The sequence below is a fragment of the Stegostoma tigrinum genome, chromosome 8, assembly GCF_030684315.1.
Source record: "Stegostoma tigrinum isolate sSteTig4 chromosome 8, sSteTig4.hap1, whole genome shotgun sequence".
NCBI classification, from domain to species: Eukaryota; Metazoa; Chordata; class Chondrichthyes; order Orectolobiformes; family Stegostomatidae; genus Stegostoma; species Stegostoma tigrinum.
Window position 1 is genome coordinate 10,237,597 of NC_081361.1, and position 20,057 is coordinate 10,257,653.

Below are 20,057 nucleotides of genomic sequence, written 5' to 3' on the forward strand. Positions count from 1 at the left end.
GAACGCATTGCTCTGAAGACGGTCTTCATCGTTCGCACAGACAGCTGCTCAGCAACCAGCGTCTTTGGGGGAGGGAAGGAGGTAGGGACGTCGGAATTTGCTTTGGCAAGTCAAAGTTACAGAGGTTAATGTTCGGTTTTGGAAAACTGGACTCATGAGACGCGTAAAGCTTTGGCGGCCTGAGCGAGTGGGTGTAGAGTGAATAACGTTGAAGTGATAAGTTCTGTCATCTCATTCCCACCCCCCATTGTTAATCCCCTTTCACCCTCGACAGCGGACAGCTCAGATGAAAGGAAAGCAGACGGGAAACAGTTAAAATCAAGTGAAGCTGAAGAAAGTCAAACTCCATATGTATCATATTATTGGCACCATTGGTGAACCAGCTGGAAGAGTGGGAGTGTGTCAACAGTTGGCATCTTATTCTCCCTCAGGTTTTCCCAGCTATGCATGTCCTCTTTACAACTGCATGCTTGTATGGTCCATACAGGGCCTTCAGCACAGCATTCCTTACCTCTGGTCCCGAGATTCCAGGTTCAAATCCCACCTCAGGGAACTGGAGGCCACTGAAAGTGTGTCATAATATAGCCAAACAGATTATCAGCCTCTACGTGGCTTGATTTATTATCATTACATGCACCTAGGTACAATGAAAAGTTCTTACATGCAGTGCAGGCAGATCATAGACCATAGGGTGATGGAAAGGAGTGGAGAATACAAAGTTATTGCTGCAGAGAAAGTGCATGAAAAGCCAAGATCAACATAGTATTTGAAATTTCAGAGCCCCTTTCAGAAGTCTAACAACAGCAGGGAAGAAGCTGTTCTTGAACCTGTGATACGTGTGTTTATGGAGTCATTGGATGGAATGTTGCTTTGCATGGTGGTCTGGGCTGTGTCACAACCCTCTGCAGTTTCTTACGGTCCTGGGCAGGGCAGTTGCTGTACTAAGCCATGATACATCCACATAGAATGCTTTCTACAATGCATCTATAAAGATTGATGAGAGTTCTTATGGACAAGTTGACTTCCTAAGTCCTCCCAATAGCGGGTAGCAAGCAGTAAGAGTAGGAAAGTCTGCTGTCACCCTGCGATAGCTGCAGCAATGCTACAGGACTCCATGTGTAGATTCTTGCCATGAGTGAGTTCCCCATGCTACCACACCCATACATTTAGCCCATAGTAAAACCATAAGACATAGGAGCAGAAATTAGGCCATTCACCCCATCGAGTCTGCTCCGTCATTCAATCATGGCTGATAAGTTTCTCAACCCCATTCTCCTGTTTTTTTTCCTGTAACCCTTGATCCTCTCGATAATCAAGAACCTATCTATCTCAGTCTTAAATGTACTCAATGACCTGGCCTCCACAGCCTCCTGTAGCAGTGAATTCCATAGATTCACCACTCTCTGGTTGTCACAACATACACACATACAACCCCTCCAGCCCTTAAATTAATTCTCACTCTTTTCCTAAAGATGTTGTTTAGTCATGGCTGAGCGATGCCTCCTAAACTGCAAAGAAAATGAACTGGCACACATTTTCAACTCTGCGATCCACGTGTTCCAACTTGCAGCACAAAGTTCCGGAAGTGGAAGTGCACTGCACTCACCCGGATGAATCCCAGCACAGGATCACGGCTGTTCCATCAGGGCCTGGGTCAGTTGGTGGTGCTCTCACCATGGAGGTGAAAGGTCATGGGTTAAATCTTAGCTCAAGACACATGAGCAATTTAATCCAGGAGAAAGCAGTCGACCTGATTGGCATCCCAATCAACATCTTCAACATTCACTCTCTCCATCGCCGTAGCCATCAGTAATACAGGGTCCTTTGACAGCAGCTTCCAAACCCACCGTTCGTGCTACTGAGAAGGACAAGGGTAGCAGGTGCTTGGGAATAGCACAACCTGCAAGTTTGTCTCTGAGAAACTCGCCATCCAGACGCGGAGCAATATCCCTGTTCCTGTACTGTTCAAAATCCTACCCGAACAGCACTGCAAGTATCCCCATGATAGTTCAGGAAGGCAGATTACTGTTACCTTCTCAAGCTCAGGTAGGAATATGTAATGAATGCTGGCCTATCAATATTCGTCAATAAATAAAAATGTATCCAGATCGACAAACCAATGTAATAGTGAGTGAGTTGTCATATCCCTAATAGAACATAGAACATAGAACAGTACAGCACAGAACAGGCCCTTCAGCCCACAATGTTGTGCCGACCATTGATCCTCATGGATGCACCCTCAAATTTCTGTGACCATATGCATGTCCAGCAGTCTCTTAAATGACCCCAATGACCTTGCTTCCACAACTGCTGCTGGCAACGCATTCCATGCTCTCACAACTCTCTGCGTAAAGAACCTGCCTCTGACATCCCCTCTATACTTTCCACCAACCAGCTTAAAACTATGACCCCTCGTGCTAGCCATTTCTGCCCTGGGAAATAGTCTCTGGCTATCGACTCTATCTATGCCTCTCATTATCTTGTATACCTCAATTAGGTCCCCTCTCCTCCTCCTTTTCTCCAATGAAAAGAGACCGAGCTCAGTCAACCTCTCTTCATAAGATAAGCCCTCCAGTCCAGGCAGCATCCTGGTAAACCTCCTCTGAACCCTCTCCAAAGCATCCACATCTTTCCTATAATAGGGCGCCCAGAACTGGACGCAGTATTCCAAGTGCGGTCTAACCAAAGTTTTATAGAGCTGCAACAAGATCTCACGACTCTTAAACTCAATCCCCCTGTTAATGAAAGCCAAAACACCATATGCTTTCTTAACAACCCTGTCCACTTGGGTGGCCATTTTAAGGGATCTATGTATCTGCACACCAAGATCCCTCTGTTCCTCCACGCTGCCAAGAATCCTATCCTTAATCCTGTACTCAGCTTTCAAATTCGACCTTCCAAAATGCATCACCTCGCATTTATCCAGGTTGAACTCCATCTGCCACCTCTCAGCCCATCTCTGCATCCTGTCAATGTCCCGCTGCAGCCTACAACAGCCCTCTACACTGTCAACGACACCTCCGACCTTTGTGTCGTCTGCAAACTTGCTGACCCATCCTTCAATTCCCTCGTCCAAGTCATTAATAAAAATTACAAACAGTAGAGGCCCAAGGACAGAGCCCTGTGGAACCCCACTCACCACTGACTTCCAGGCAGAATATTTTCCTTCTACTACCACTCGCTGTCTTCTGTTGGCCAGCCAATTCTGTATCCAAGCAGCTAAGTTCCCCTGTATCCCATTCCTCCTGACCTTCTGAATGAGCCTTCCATGGGGAACCTTATCAAATGCCTTACTGAAGTCCATATACACCACATCCACAGCTTGACCCTCATCAACCTTACTAGTCACATCCTCAAAAAACTCGATAAGGTTTGTAAGGCATGACCTACCCCTCACAAAGCCGTGTTGACTGTATTTGATCAAGCCATGCTCTTCCAGATGGTCATAAATCTTATCCCTCAGAATCCTTTCTAACACCTTGCAGACGACAGACGTGAGACTTACCGGTCTATAATTGCCGGGGATTTCCCTATTTCCTTTCTTGAAGAGAGGAATTACATTTGCCTCTCTCCAGTCCTCAGGTACGACTCCAGTGGAGAGCGAGGATGCAAAGATCTTCGCAAGTGGCGAAGCAATTGCATTTCTCGCTTCCCAAAGCAGCCGAGGACAAATCTGATCCGGGCCTGGCGACTTGTCAATCTTAATGTTTGACAAAATTTTCAGTACATCAGCTTCCTCTATCTCTATCCATTCCAGCATGCACACCTGCTCTTCAAAGGTTTCATTCACTACACAGGTCGTTTCTTTCGTAAAGACAGAAGCAAAAAACTCATTTAGGGCTTCCCCTACCTCCTCAGGCTCCACACACAAGTTCCCTATGCTATCCCTGATCGGCCCTACTCTTTCTTTGACCATTCTCTTATTCCTCACGTAAGTGTAAAATGCCTTTGTGTTTTCCCGGATTCCTTCTGCCAAGCCTTTCTCGTGCCCCCTCCTGGCTCTCCTCAGACCATTTTTGAGCTCCTTCCTTGCCTGCATGTAATCCTCTCTAGCTGAACTTGACCCTAGCTTCCTCCACCTTATGTAAGCTACCTTCTTACTTTGCACTAGAAGCTCCACCGCTCTCGTCATCCAAGGTTCCTTTATCTTACCCCGTCTTGCCTGTCTCAGAGGGACATATTTACTCATCACTCCCAACAACTGTTCCTTAAACCATCTCCACATGTCTATAGTTCCCTTACCATGGAACAACTGCTCCCAGTCCATGCTTCCTAACTCGTGTCTAATCGCATCATAGTTTCCTCTTCCCCAATTAAATATCCTCCCATTCTGCCTAATCCTCTCCTTCTCCATAGCTATGTAGAATGAGAGTGTGTTATGAGGGGACTAATGAAGACCTGCCATAAGTGATTAATTGTATCACCAAGATTTATCTGAGTTTGACTTCTATCAAGGCAAAAACCAACTCACACTGGGATTGACAACCAACAGAAGAATGTATGTATTACAAGCAAACTTATCCATTAAAAATTGGAGCAATAGATTTTTAATTACTAATATGCAAACTTAAGATATATCCCCTCTGAAGCAAAACACGCACATATTCATTCACAAATAGGACACAAAGACAGAGCACTGCAGAAATATCATGGGTGGAAAACATAGAAAAAAAGGAACAAATGTCAGAGATCAAAAAATCCAAGTGATGTGACTTTCTCTCAGTTCTTTTCGATTATGACAACAATGTTACATGATTGTTGTAAAGTATTTTCCCTAGTACTGACATCAAAATAACAGGTTGCCAGTACTCCATTCTTCTTGAACTCTGAGGTTACATTTGTCACTTACCTATCATAGAATCCCTACAGTGTGGAAACGAGCCCTTTGGCCCAACAAGTCCACACTGACCCTTGGAGCATCCCACCCAAAACCATCCCCCTATAACCCAGCTAAGCTATACATCCCTAAACACTGCAGGCAATTTAGCATGGCCAATCCACCTACCTTGCACATCAATGGATTGTGGGAGGAAACCAAGGCACCTGGAGGAAACCCACGCAGACATGGGGAGAATGTGCAAACTCCACACAGACATTCACCTGAGTGTGGGCTCGAAACTGGGTCCCTGGTGCTATGAGGCAGCAGTGCTCACCACTGAGCCACCTGTGCCACCCCGAAAGGAAGCCTTTCCAGAATCCATTCAGCTTTGAAAGATCATTACTGATGCATTCACTATCCTTCAACGCTCCACTGAAGCTCATCTGCTCCTGAGGATTTATCAATCTTCAGTGCCACCTCTTTACTATTACGAAGGCCTCATTGCTTGAGGCTTGAGAGATTTCTGATCACCACCCTCATCCTGTACATTTCAGTGGCAAGCGTGGATGAACCCTACCCCCATGAATTGTATTAACCTCCTTCTACTGTAAGCAAATCGCATACTATACAGTACAGCACACCCATATATAACAGATCCAGGAAATCCAACACAAAACCAGAAGAGTTCTTGAAAAGAGTCACATTGGGCATGAAAGGTCAACTCTGTTTCTCAGATGCTGCCAGATCCTGCTGAGTTTCTCCAGCAATTTCCCACTTCTGTTTGAGATACGATGCCCTATGCTGTTTGCAGTACGGCTGCTGAGGTAATGGGCAGGGGAAATTCTCATCTGTGGACCTCAGCTGCAGGAAAACAAGAAAGCCCTCCCTGGAGCATTGAACGACCTATTTGCGTCTACCGCACAATGGCTCAGTCGGTAGCACTCTTGCCTTGGGATTCTGAGTTCTTGCCCCTTTCAGGGCTTGAGCTTAAAAGTCAAGTTTGATACTGCAGTGCTGATGGCGTGTCACACTCTCAGAAAGGGACCACCTCTAGGATGCTGCACTATCTCAAAGCTCTGATCTGTCTCTTCAAATGATTCCACGACACTATTCCAAAGAAGAGTAAGGGAGTTCTCCATGGTGTCCTGGCTAATATCGCTCCCTTGATCAATGTAAAAAACAGGTTAGCTGCTCACTATTGCCTTGCTGTTTGTGTAAGCTTGTTGTTTGAAAACTAGCTGCCATGTTTCCGAAGTTCCTTCAAAAGTACATCAATTCCTGCAAAACACTTTGAGATACCTGCTGGCTATGGAAGTTGCCATATAATTGTATGACGTTTGCACCACAGGTAGGCAGGGTGGTTAGGACGGCATTTGGCACACTTGCCTTCATTGCTCAAACCTTTGAGTATAGGAGTTGGGACGTCATGTTGAGGTTGTACAGGACATTGGTGAGGTCTCTTCTGGAATATTGTGCCCAGTTCTGGTCACCCTGCTATCGGAAGGATATTATTAAGCTGGAGAGGCTTCAGTAAAGAGTTACCAAGGTGTTGTTGGGAATGGAGGGTTTATGGAGAAGCTGGATATACTGGGACTTTTTTCATTGGAGCGTAGGAGGTTGAGGGGTCACCTTATAGAGGTCTATAAAATCATGACAGGCATAGATAAGATGCTTGGCAAGGGTCTTTACTCAAAAGCAGGAGATTTCAAAACTATAACATTTACTTTTAAGATAAGAGGAGAAAGATTTAAAAAGACATGGGGGCTTTTTTTTACACAGAGTGTGGAATGAACTTCCTGAAGAAGTAGTAATGCTACAGTTACAACATTTAAAAGATATTTGCATAAGCACATGAATAAGAAATGTTTACACAGATGTGGGACAGGACCAGGCAGGTGGGACTAGTTTAGTTCAGGATTATGTTGGGCATGGACAGGTTGGACCGAAGGGTCTGTTTCCGTGCTGTACCACTGATTGAAAGTTTCTATTTCATTTTGCACACAGCCTGAGACATGAGGAACAAAGACTCGAGGGTCAGGGACGGGAAGATTCCTCCATGAACATAGCCACACAAGGAGTCACCAGGAGATTATTGGAAGCTGGGGGGGAGGGGTTGGGGGGTGTGCGGCTAAAATGAATGCTTCATGTGTCCAATTAGCACAATTTGAATTTGAGCAAAATTCAATCCGCAGCCCTTATCGATCCCAAACATCGACGAATCTCCTCAGCGTAGGGTCCAACTTGTTTTCATTTGCGGCGACTAACTGAACCTATGCAGACTATGAGCCTGACGGGGCAAGGTCAGCTTTAGCAGACTTCACTGAACCAATGTTTGCTGGGTTCTGTGGCTGGGGTGGGTCGAGGGTGGGGCGTGTGTGTTGGGTTGGGGGCAGCTGGCGATGACAGCGAGGGAGTGGGTTCTGAAGTTTCATTCCAAAAGGCAGGTAAACGCCGTTTGGATTACTCCTCGTGTGTGACAGGCCTTGTGTTTAGCTAAACAGGAGACCAGCTGTGCGTATAACATTTATTCTATCGACGGACAAGAACGCAAACATTAATTAAGTTGTCTTTGGGAGCCGCTTCCCGCCCCCAAACCCCCCACAACCTCCCTCACCCCCAACACCGCAGCACTGAGGGGAAAGAGGCCATTGATATGCTTACCTACTTAGTTAGGCCTAAGAAGAGAAAAGGCCGAGACCAGTACAAGAAGCCAAAGACTAACTCTCATTCCCCAGCCCCCCATTCTCACCCACCAAAATTAATAAAGACCTTGATTCACAGACATCACTAAGAATGAGAGGGGCGCATTAGTGATCTTTAATTGGAAATTGTACTCCTCCTGGTAGGCCTTTGTTTACCCAGGATTGCCTCTTCACGCTGGGTGAAAGCAATGATTAAGTCTGAGACTGCCAGGATTACAGGCAGCATATGGACCTCCAAAGAGGCACCTCTCATCCCTTATATTCTCATAAAAAGTGGCTTTGAGGTGCGGTCTCTCGTACTTCTAAACCCTCTTTGATATTCTGCTTCGTTTCAGCGAGAGAAAGAGAGCAGGGCGGGAGGGAGAAGGATCAGACAAAAAATACATGTGGCTCTTAATTTGGCTTTTAGCAGAGGGGTGTAAAAGGCCCTCTGCTTGTCTCTGAAGCACATGGTGTCAAGGAGCCACTGTGTGCTGTAGCCTTTCATGTTCAGACTGCCCTTTTGGTTACACAGCTGCCTGTAGTAGGGAAAGGCTACACTTCGTTGACGTCACTCAGACTATTCATTCAAACGGGCTCGTCAAACGCCACTCACACGCTAAGTGTCAGTGGTGGCTGGGTGGGCAGATGTTTGTGGGTTCGTTCTCCTCTCCAGTCCAAGGGTGTAGTCCATCCTTTGAATGAGAGTTTAAGCTGAAACCTGATCTGTCTTTGCGTTGACATAAAGTCCCCTGGCTCTCTCGGAAACCAAGCAAGGAGGCTGGGGGTAGCCACAAGCACTTTAGCTGACATTTACTCCTCAAGAAGCATCGAAAACCCCGCTCATCATCTCAATCCTGTTTGTGGGAGATTGCTGGGCACTTTTTCGCTTCTCTTTTTCCTCTTATTAGAGAAAGCGATTCACGAGAATGTTTCCAGAGACGAGCAAGTTCAGTTACGTGGCTGGATCGCCAAAAGTGGAGCTGTCACCCTTGGAGAAGATTGACAGGTGTGATCGAAGGGTTCCAAATGACGAGGGGTCTGGACACATTAGTGGAGGGAGAAACTGGTGGTGTAGAATCAAGCGGGTCAGATTTGAGGCGATCGGCGAAAAAAGCAATGACAACTTAAGGGAAACTATCAATGTGCAACGAGTGGTTAGGATCTGACAGTGTGAAAGAGGCTTCTGCAATCAAGGCATTGGAAAGAGAAATGGCTTATTATCTGAAGAACTGAATTAGAGCTCAGTGCTACATGGATAGGGCAGTGGAGTGGGTCTTGGTGAGCTGCCCTTTCAGAGATCAAGCACTGATAGGACAAGCCAAATGGCTTTCTTCTGTACTCCACAGTTCCATGATTTGACACCTTGACAATGACAATGGTGGCTACACTTCTACAGAGTTGCTTATCGGGAATCCTGAGGTCAGGAAAGGCATCACTTTTACCTTCACAAGACAACGCAAATTAGACCTAAAAAGGGAAGTTTTACTGTGTCGCCTGTACAAAAAAAATGAGCACAGAGCAATTACTTGTAGATAGTACAAAACCCCAGCATATAGCATGAATGGTATTTGTGCGGACACTTCCCGTCCAACACCTTGTACTTCCTACACGTGACTAGAGAAGAATTTCTTTCAGAGAGTTAGCACTTTTCTCCAACGATTTTCAACAACAGGCAAAAGGGGGAATGAACGAAGGAATTTCCTCACCGATAAAATATATGTCAGAGTGTTTTCTTTTGGGCAGTTAAAGTACACTTAGGAGGGGGTCGGAAAGAGGGAGGGAGGGGATTGCAGTTGTGGGAAGGTTACTGGAAGCAACTCCCGGTTACTTGTGTCCTCAATTGGATCCCAGGTTTCGCTGAAGTTTGCATAATTGGCTTCATGAAGGTACAGTGATTAGGTCTGGCAATCTTAAAGAGGGACATCAAGGTAGTAGGGCTGCGTCTTTGCGACTGAATAATACATTCCTGGCTCACGGAAATGCGCAAGGGGAATGCCAGGAGGAGCACCAGATGCTTCTAAAAATGAGATGTCAATGCAGTGAGGCTACAACACTGCATACCAAACAATGCAAACAGCATGTGGTGCACTGAACCCGGAGCCAACAGATCAGGTCTAAGCTCTGTAGTCCTGGCACATCCAGTTATGAATGGAGGCTCCACGCAAGTATCCCCCATCTTACGTAATGGGGAAATCCAATATATCAGTGAAAAGACAAGGCATTTGCAACAGCCTTCAGCCAAAAGTGCTGCATGGATGATCCATCTCAGCATCCTCCTAAGCTTCTCAGCATCAGAGATGTCAGCCTTCAGTTCATTCGATTCACTCCATATATCAAGACGCAGCTGAAGGCATTGGATACCACAAAGGCCCTGACAGCATTCCAGAGTTAATATTGAAGAATTAACTGAATCAATTCCAGTAAAATTGCAAATCTAGCATCTACCCAACAATGTGGAAAATTGCCCAGGTGTATCCTGTATCCAAAAAGCAGAAGAAATCCAACCCGGCCAATTACCGCCCCATCAGTCTCCTCTCAATCATCAGGAAAGTGATGGAAGGTGTCATCAACAGTGCTATGAAGCAGCATCTGCTCAGCAATAACCTGCTCAGTGACGCCTGGTTTGGGTTCCACCAGGACCACTCATCTCCTGACCTCATTGCAGTGTTGGCTCAATCATGGACAAACGAATTGAATTTCAGAGGTGAGGTGAGAGTGACAGCCCCTGGCATCAAGTTAGCATTCGACCAAGTGTTGCATCAAGGGGCCCTAACAAAACTGGAATCAATGGGTATCGGGGACAAACTCCCCGGTGATTGGAGTCATACCTGACACATAGGAAGATGGTCGTGGTTATCGAAGGTCAATCATCTCAGCTCCAGGACCTCTCTGCAAGAGTTGGGCCCTAGGCCCAACCATCTTCAGCTGCTTCATCAATGGCTTTTCCTCCGTCATAAGGTCAGAAGTGAGGATGTTCGCTGATGATTGCACAATATTCAGCACTATTCGCAACTCCTCAGATGTGTCCATTCATAGCGGAACCCAAACCGCATTCAGTTGATTATGCAGAAAGTAACGTTCACTCCACACAGGTGCCAGGAAATGACGACCTCCAACAGGTCTGAGGTTATTTTCGACTTGCCTGGGACGAGAATGGGGATGCGGGGGTGAATGAGTTAACTAGCCGTGACACCATTCAAGTGGGGTAGCGAAAAGGAATGTGGCAATAATAGAGGGCAATCTAGCAAGGGTGTGGGTGGGGCATCAACACTGTTCTCTGCAGCAAAGAGGAGGAGTCTGGATGACTGTGCAGTTTGGCTGGTGCCAGGATTCAGGACATTTGATCAGGGCTGGAGAAATACTCACAGCAGGAGGGGGAGATCCAGTGTTCAGGGTCCAAACTAGCTTAAGTAGAACCAGTAGAGAGTATGAGAAGCTAGGTGCAAAATTAAAATTCAGAACCTCAGGTATAATTGCTAACTGCTACACTTGCAAATTGGCATAGGGCAAATGAGAAGAGAGATATGGATGCATGCCTCAAAGACCTATGTGAGACAATGGTGGGAAGCAATGGCCTCACAGTATTATTGCTGGACTATTAGTCTGGAGACCCAGGTAATATTTTGAGGATGCAGGTTTGAAATCCATTGCAGTAGATGGTGGAATTTGAATTCAATAAATATCTGGAATTAAGAGCCAGATTGTTGATTGTTGGGAAAAGCCATTAGGTTCACTAGTGTTCTTTAGGGAAGGGAATCTGCTACCCTTACCTGGTCTGTCACTCTTACCTACATGTAACTCCAGACCCACAACAATACACAAGTTGATTCTCTACTGCCCTCTGGGCAGTTAAGGACAGGCAACAGATGCTGGCACAGCCAGTTTTGCCCTCATCCTGTCGATGAAGTTCAAAAAAAAGTGGGTTCATTTCAAGGGGCCCTGGGACCACAACCAGGGAAGGTGGGGTTTGTAACATTGGAAAGTCTATACCTGAAGAAGAATAGGAAGTGAGATAAAGATGGGGGGAAGCACCGCTGATCTCGGATGGCATCAGGAGATCAGGATGTAGAATCAGTTTGGGTGAAGATGAGAAATAGCAGGGAAAAGATGTCATCATTGGGAATGGTCTGCAAGCCCTTTAACAGTAGCCACAATATAGGATATGAAGTATGTAAGAATAAATACCGGATACTTGTGATAAATGGATGCTAACAATCAGGAGTGACTTTAACCTATGCATAAGCTGGAAAAATCAGATTGGCAGCAGTAAGACTGGATGAGGAGTTCACAGATTGCTTTTGAGACATTTACTTGGAGCAGGACTTTCTGATGAAAAGTCATCTAGACTTGAAACATTAGCCTGCTGTCTCTCCATGGATGCTGTCTGACTCACTGTTATCTACAGCATTTGTTGTTTTTAGCAGTTTCTGGCATTGACCAGACAACAGGTTATATTAGACTTGGCATTGTGTTGCATGATAGGATTAATTAATGGACTCAGAGTAAAGGCACCCTTAGGAGATAACGACCACAATATAATTGAACTTTACATCCAGTTTGAAGAGTGGGTTGAAGACTAACTTTCAAAATTAAATGAGGACAGCTATGTTGGCATGACCATGAGCTAGTTGAAGTGAACTGTACACTAGGCTGAGGAATGGATTGAAAGAGAAGTAGTGTAAGACAGTAACATGTATTTGTACTACAAGAAAAAGTTCTAAAGGGAGGGCCAGCCACAGTTATATTGGGATCTTAAAGGAAGCACCAAAATTAAAGAAAAAACATACAGTTACACATAGGTGAGTGGCAGGTTTAATGATTGGTCAGAATGTAAAGTACATAAGAGAATAATTACAAAGTTGATAAGGAGGATGAAATAACAGAATGAGAGGAAGCTAGAGAGGTAAAAATGATAGCAAAAGTTTCTATGGGTATCTAACAAGGTAAAGAGTATGTAATATAAGTGCTGGTCCTCTAGAGACCCAGAATAGGGAGTTAGTAGAAGACAAAAAGGAAATGGTGGATAAAATTAACAAATATTTTGCTTCTGTTTTTACTACTGAGCATACAAGAAAATAACATTCCAGTAACGGCTATAAATCAGTTGCCGAAAGAGATACTGAGCAAAATGATGGTGATGTGGTCTGACATGCGCAGGTAGATTCATCCTAGGGTCTTAAAAGAGGTGGCAGTTGGGATATTAGATGTAATTGAGTTAATTTTCCAAAATTCCCTTGATTCTGAAAAGGTCATATCAGATTGGAAAGCAACAAATACATCCTCTTTACACCAGTAGGAACAGAGCTAAAAACAGTTAGAAAATTATAGGCCAGTTAGCTTGATGTCTGTAATAGACAAGAATTGATAAGAGATAGCTCTATGCATATTGAACACGCTGGAAGCATCAGCATAGTTTTATGAAGAGGAAATCATGTTCAACCAATGTATTGGAGGTCCATAAAGGACTAACACATGCTATAGATAAGGTGACCTCACTGACTTACTGTACTTGGATTTCTACAAGGCATTTGAAAAGGTGCCACCTAAAAAGCAAAAGAGAAGCATGTGATATAGGGTACTACATGTTGGCATGGATAGAAGACTGGATGGCTGGTAGAAAACAAAGTATTTAAGACATGGGCTTTATTTATGATTGACAAAATACAATGAGTAGGGTTTTGCTGAGATTTATGCTACAGTCTCAACATTTTATAATTTACATCAACAATTGAGATGATGAGATTAAAGGCATGGTGCCTATATGTGCGGATAACATAAAGATAGATGGAAAGCAGGCTAATCTTGATAGCTCAAGTGCGTGGGCAATAGTCTGGACAAGAGAATATAATGTGGGAATGTGCGAAAATATTAAACTTGGCATAAAGAATAAAACAGCAGAACATTCCTTAAACAAAGATGAACTGCAGAATTCCTTGGTGCAGAGGGATTTAAGTGTTATACTGCAGGGCCCACTGCTTTTCGTCATTTATGTAAATGAGTTGGATGTGAACGTAGGAGGTATGGTTAGTAAGTTTGCAGACGACACCAAAATTGGAGATGTAGTGAACAGCGAAGAAGGTTACGTCAGAGTGCAACGGAACCTTGATTAGGCGGGCCGATGGGACGAGGAGTGGCAGATGGTGTTTAATTTAGATAAATGTGACACTCTGCATTTTGGAAAGGCTAATCAAGGCTAACCAGCGTTGATCAGCAAGCACAGAGATGGTAGGGAACTGGGACTTGGTACAAGTTAAGACAGAAGTAACACAGTTTTGGTTGAGCTTGAGGGTGCACAAAGGGTGCAAACTGGAGGAGGCTGGGCAGGAGTGAATTGAAATAAAGTTACACAAAATGGGGTCACTCCAACAGCAGCATGGTAGCTCAGTGGTTAGCACTGCTCCCTCATAGTGCCAGGGGCCTGGGTTCAATTCCACCCTTGGGCAACTGTTTGTGTGGGGCGTATGCATTCTCCCTGTGTCTGCATGGGTTCCCTCTGGGTGCTCCAGTTTCCTCCCATAGTCCAAAGATGTGCAGATTAGGGTGGATTGGCCATGCTGAAGTGTCTCATAGTGTTTTGGATGTGTAGGTGGGTTACAGGAATGGGTATGGGTGAGATGCTCTGAGGGTAGGTGTGAACTTGTTGGGCTGAAGGGCCTGTTTACACACTGTAGGGAATTCTATGATGAACTGGTACTTGGATTCTCCTTTCACAGTGGGAAACACCCTATATCATTGTAAACCGGTACTCCAAGGAATGATTTCTTCAAAGGCACCATGAAATCAAAAATGCTAATTCTTTTCAATTAGTGCTGGGGTGATCCTTCCTGAATATTCCTGCCAACAGTTCTGTCTCCCCCATTTGATCCATTCAGTTCTACCAGAGGTTTCTCTTGAAAGAGACGAGGCTTATCTCTGTTGATCTGAGGTATGCGCCAGGAAAGGAACATTGAGGGGAATTTACAAGCACACAATCTCCTGGGCCAGCACTGGTATACAGCAACCTCCAGCCTGTGTTAGTTTAAAACATCTGACATCATTGGAACCATGCCTGCTCTCAAGCACCTCCGCTAATATCTGTACCAGAAAGAATGATTTGTACTTGCATGGAACCTTGCACTAACTCTGTGTGTCCCAACGTGCCTTACAACCAGTTATCAATTTTAACAATTGCACTGTTGTAATGAAGGAGGCGTAGGGCCTAATTTAAGCACAGCAAGCTCCCATAAACATAATGACCCAGTAATCTGCTATTGTCGGTGGGTAAACAATACTTATGATGGAGCTCTTTAGTACTTTAGGATAGACTGGCCCCATGAGAGCTAGACAGGGTTTTGGCTTAATGTCTCGTGCAATCATTAGCAGTGTCATCCTCTCTCAGTGCTGCCCTGTAGTGTCCGCCTCGTCGATATGTTCATGTCTCTGGAGTGGGGCCTGAATCACCAGGTTGCAGCTCTGAGCTGGGAAGGGGCTTAGGGTTGGAAAATACCTGCTGAGAAACTCATCCACCGAGCACATTCTCGGTATAAGAGGGACAGGCCCTAACATGTGCAATATGCTCCCAAGGCTTAAAAGTGAGTTTGCCCTTCTGGCCATCTCCAAGGTCTTTATCCAAATTATGGGCACCATTTCTTCAATAGGCCTCAGTGGGGTACTGGCCATAAACCCTGTTTCCAGCAGGGCAGCTCAAAGAAGCTCACTGCTCTCCATAGGATTTGGACCTCTGTGGCAGCAGATAAGGACACAAGAATATTAGATATAAGAGCAGGAGTAGGCTATCTGGCCCCTCAAGCTTGATCTGCCATTCAATAAGATCATGGCTGACCTTTTCGTGGACTTAACCACCTACTCACCATTACCCTTAATTCCTTTACTGTTCAAAAATCTATCTATCTTTGCCTGAAAAACATTCAACAAGGTAGCCTCAACCGTTTCACTGGGCAGAGAATTCCACAGATTCACAACCATTTGGGTGAAGAAGTTCCTCCTCAATTCAGTCCTAAACCTGCTCCCCCTTATTTTGAGGAAATATCCTCTTGTTCTAGTTTCACCTGCCACTAGAAACAGCCTCCCTGCTTCTATCTTATCTATTCCCTTAATAATTTTATATGCTTTGAGAAGATTCCATCCCCACCCCGCAACTTATTCTTCTAAATTCTAATGAGTATTGTCCCAGTCTACTCAATCTCTCCTCAGAAACCAACCCTCTCAACTCTGAAATCAAACCAGTGCACCACGTCCTTTCCCAAGAAATGTCTGCCCTCACCAGCACCTGATACAGCAGTAACATAACCTCCCTGTTTTTAGACTCCATATTCTATTTTCCTTCTTAATTATCTGCTGCAGCTATTCCGCCCCCCCCCCCCCCCCCCGCCTTATTCATTCACAGGATGAGAGTGTCACTGGCTAGGCAGCATTTATTGCTCATCCCTAATTGTTCAGAGTCAACCACATTGTTGTGGATCTGGAGTCACATGTAGGCCTGACCAGGTAAGGATGGCAGTTTCCTTCCTTAAGGGACATTAGTGAGCCAGATGAGTATTACCCAACAATCAACAATGGATTCATGGTCATCATTGAATCCTTAATTCCAGATACTTATTAGATTCAAATTCTACCATCTGCCGTGGCAGGATTCGAAGCCGGGACCCCAGAATGTTTTCTGGGTCTCTGGGTTAACAGTCTAGCGATAATACCACGAGGCTTCGCTTCCCACTACAGACCAACTTTTTATGATTCATGCACAAAGACACCCAGGTCCCTCTGCACAAGCAACATGCTGCAATTTTTCAGCCTTTAAATAATAATCCATTTAATAATCATTACAGATCAACTTTTCGTGATTCATGCACAAGGGCACCCAAGTACCTCTGCGCAAGCAGCACGCTGCAATTCTTTACATTCAAATAATAGTCCATTTAATACCACAAAACTAGTCTGGTTACGGTCAAATGTTTTAGATAGCGCTGGGTGAGGGGGACGGACCAGAAAGATGGCCTTCCTCCGTTAGCAATGTTGAGGAACTGTATTCCGTGGCATGGTCAATTTCACCTGCCTGCTGCGAATCCTGGCCCGTGGGTCATTGGGCCCATCGCGCGTGCACTGGCCTGTTAGACACTGCCTGGCGCTGGCGGTGGGTTTGGGTTACCTGAGTCCGAGGCGGCCGGGCTGACCAGGCTCAGCAGCTCCTGCTCCTTCTCGTAGTCACCCTTGCAGAGCAGTTGGCCCTCCTTCAGCACAAACTCGTCTCCTTTCTGGAGCTGCCGCTCGCACACACAGCAGCAGAAGCAGGGCAGGTGGTAGACGCTCTTCTGCGCCCTCATGACGAACTCTGTCGGGGCGATCGCCTCCATGCAGCCACTGCACTTGGCTGCAAACAGCCTGCACAGAAACAAAGAGAAATATCCCATTGAATGCTGAGGCTATTTCACACCCCTCGCAGATCAAGCCCTTCACACTGTCAATGTTTCTCTAACATTGAGATTGCAGCTCATTTCACCTCCTCACTCTCTCATCCTTTTGTTTTCAGCTCTATCTTTGCTTCATTTACCCTCCCAGGCTCTTATTCCCTCTCTAGCCCTTCAGTGGGAGTAGGTGGACAACTTCCTTCTGGGAAAGGAGACCTAAAGTTACTGGCGAATGTGCTAACATTCCCACAGTTAGCATGGAAAGTCAGCAGTTCAGATGTGGCATCCACAGGCCTGTGCTTGTAGCCAACAGTTAGCACACAGGACAATCGCACAGGAACTTATAATGGGCAACCACTCCACTCTCACTGAATGTGCAGATAAATACTCCCAAGTTAGCAATACATATCTATAAGAGTTGACAGCAAATCAACAGTGAGAATTGGCAGCAACATTTGGATATTGTGATAACTATAATATTGCACTTGGTATGGCTAGCGACAGAGATTTATATTCATGAGTGAATACAAAGTTGTGTCCTCAACCTCACTTGGTCAACTTCTCCTCGTAAACAGCCACTTTTTTTCCTTACGAAGACAAGTACACTGGGTACCAATTCCCCTCCAACTGCAAAAGTCACTGAAGCAAAACTCCAGTGGATGCATTCAAAGAAACATAAAATACTGCAGATGCTGGAAATCTGAAACAAACACAGAACATGCTGGAGATGCTCAGTGTCTGTAGTGAGAAAAACAAGAGTTAATGTTTGGAGTCCTGTATGACTCTTCCTCCGAACCAAAGGGCATTGGAAAATAGCAGATTCTTGTATTTTTCAATGGGCCAAAAGATGCTTGCTCAGGCCTTCTGACCTTCTCTGGCATTCTCTGTGTTTGTTTCAGATTTCCAGCATCCATGGTATTTTGCTTTTATTCAAGCAGTTAATTCCACTTCTCTTCCAGGAACATCCACCTTGAAGACCTGCTCTTCTCTCTGACAGGATTTCTATTTTAATCTTTTGGCTCATTCAAAAGTGTAAAACCCACCAGTTTCCAACTGCTTCTGATTTTGAAGAAGAGTCATATTGGGCTCGAAATGTTAATGCTGTCTCTTTATCCAGATATGCTGCCAGATCTGCTGAATTTCTCAGTACTCTCTGTTTGTCCCAGCCTTTATATCTGTCTTTACATTTACAGCAAAACCCCCTCCATTCAACAGTGCCAAGATAACATCTTTTCCTCATCAACTATTTCAAGCACTCTTCCTCCATCCATATGACATAGGATCTCAATTGTAATGGATGAGGTTCTCCAAGCTGAAATGAAATCTATTCATTTTGCATTATTTGCGAGAATGTGTGGCAGGTGTTGGGAGCCAGAGTAATTACACACCTTGTTGGTGGGGGAGGAAGGAGAAATAATCCTTTGGTGGACTGGAGATTGCAATGTTTAAGGTTCTGTGCTGAATGACAGAGGATTGATATATCTGACGATCCTTCAGAAAAATGGGGTGGAGCCCTGGTGGGAGTCATTAATGGGGCAGATCAGTTTCAAGGGTCCACTCATCTGAAGCACTGCCAATAGCTGCACTGCTAAAATGCCTAGGCCACAGAGACGTCCTGGAAGACATTGTCCACTGAATGTTTCTAAGAGAGAGAGAGAGAGAGAGATCTGGGAAGCCCAGGAATAACAGATTGTCTGAGAAGTTGGGACTTTGCATGTGTTTAGAAACTGGGACTTTGACCAACATGGTGGATGTCCGTGTTGGAATGGGATCTCCAGTGGAGATCAATTTAATATATAGATAACCAATAGGGATGAGTCTGTGTATAGATTCGAGAGTGATCTGGAGTAGGGTACCTTTTGGGTTAAGTTTGTATCTGTGGAACTTGCATAGAACCGATCTGTTGTCAGCTAGGGATCAGACTAGATCTTTGCAGGAGAGCAGCAAGGATTCTTCGCGAGGAAGACAGGAGTGTAACAAGTTTTTGTAACTCTCAGAAAAGTCTGATGTCTGGGTTAGTTGCTGATAGATTCATGGGATCTGCCTTGGTTGCACCTGTGCAGAATTGTGTTGTGCTCATCCAAAGTTTCCTTGTGGATGTTGACTTTGTGGTAATTCTGGAGGGATAGCAGATAATTGGCTGTTCTATTTGTTATGATGTGGAGGTGCTGGTTTTGGACAAGGGTGGACAAGACCAGAGGTCACACAACACCAGTGAAGTGACTTCACCTGACAAAGCAGGAGCTCTCCGAAAGCTTGCAATTTCAAATAAATCTGTCGGATTGTAACCTGGTGTCGTGCGAATTCTGGAACTGTTTTATTTGTTAGCTGGCGTATGGTAGCATTTTTTCCGTAAAACAATGGAATTTTGTGGCTTTAGTCTCTAGGTGAGTACCTGGGATCTCAAACTTTCGCCAGAAGGCTACTGGTCACTAATCAAATTTTGCAGATTCAGTCCAAAATTTGCTCCAGTCTGGAATTACAACAAGATATTCTGTTACCCACACGTTATATTGAAACATCCATCCCATTCAGAACTTCACTCTGCTGCTAACTCAGAGTAGCTTTGACTTTTCATGGTCTCATATTCAGCTATCCCCCTCCAAACCGGCGAAAAGGCTGGTCTCGTTTGGAAAGCAGATGTTCCATTTGATCCCAGGATTATAGGCTGTGAGTATACAATAGCTAAACCTCAAATTAAGACTCGAGATTAGTGCCACTATGTGAGATAGTCGACCGCCGACTGCAGTTAACGCTCTCACATTTATTGCCTGCAGACGCATGGCCAAGAAAATAAATGGCTCGACAAAGTATTTTTACATAGGCTCCATGTTAGCGATCAGGTCTCTGAACCATCCAGCTCTGATTCTCTGAGTTACAATCTGCGTAGAGTTATTTCAACGAGCAGGTTGGGTGAGGTCTAAAGAGAGGGAAGTCAGCCGCGAGTTCCTGCTCCTTGAAAACCACTTGGAAAATGCGCGAGAGGGAGCAGTGGCATGGTGAGTGTGTGGATGAGAACAAGAACAGGGATTGTCTGTGCTGGCCGCTGTAGGGGAACAGCCATGGTGCTACTCAGGGTCATAAGTATGGCTTATGGATGCAGAATGGCAAACTGAGCAAGACGACAGAGTTGTCTCTAGCCACGGAAAC

General features: G+C 45.1%; 1 protein-coding gene across 1 annotated transcript in view; it reads right to left on the bottom strand.

Moving 5' to 3' along the window:
* LOC125456472 (LIM homeobox transcription factor 1-alpha-like) overlaps window positions 1–20,057 on the bottom strand; it is a 261,291-nt gene that overhangs the window by 25,886 nt on the left and 215,348 nt on the right. The window contains exon 4 of the mRNA XM_048539600.2: window positions 16,649–16,881. Coding sequence (XP_048395557.1) covers window positions 16,649–16,881 — 233 coding nt within the window. The remainder of the gene's footprint in view (window positions 1–16,648; window positions 16,882–20,057) is intronic.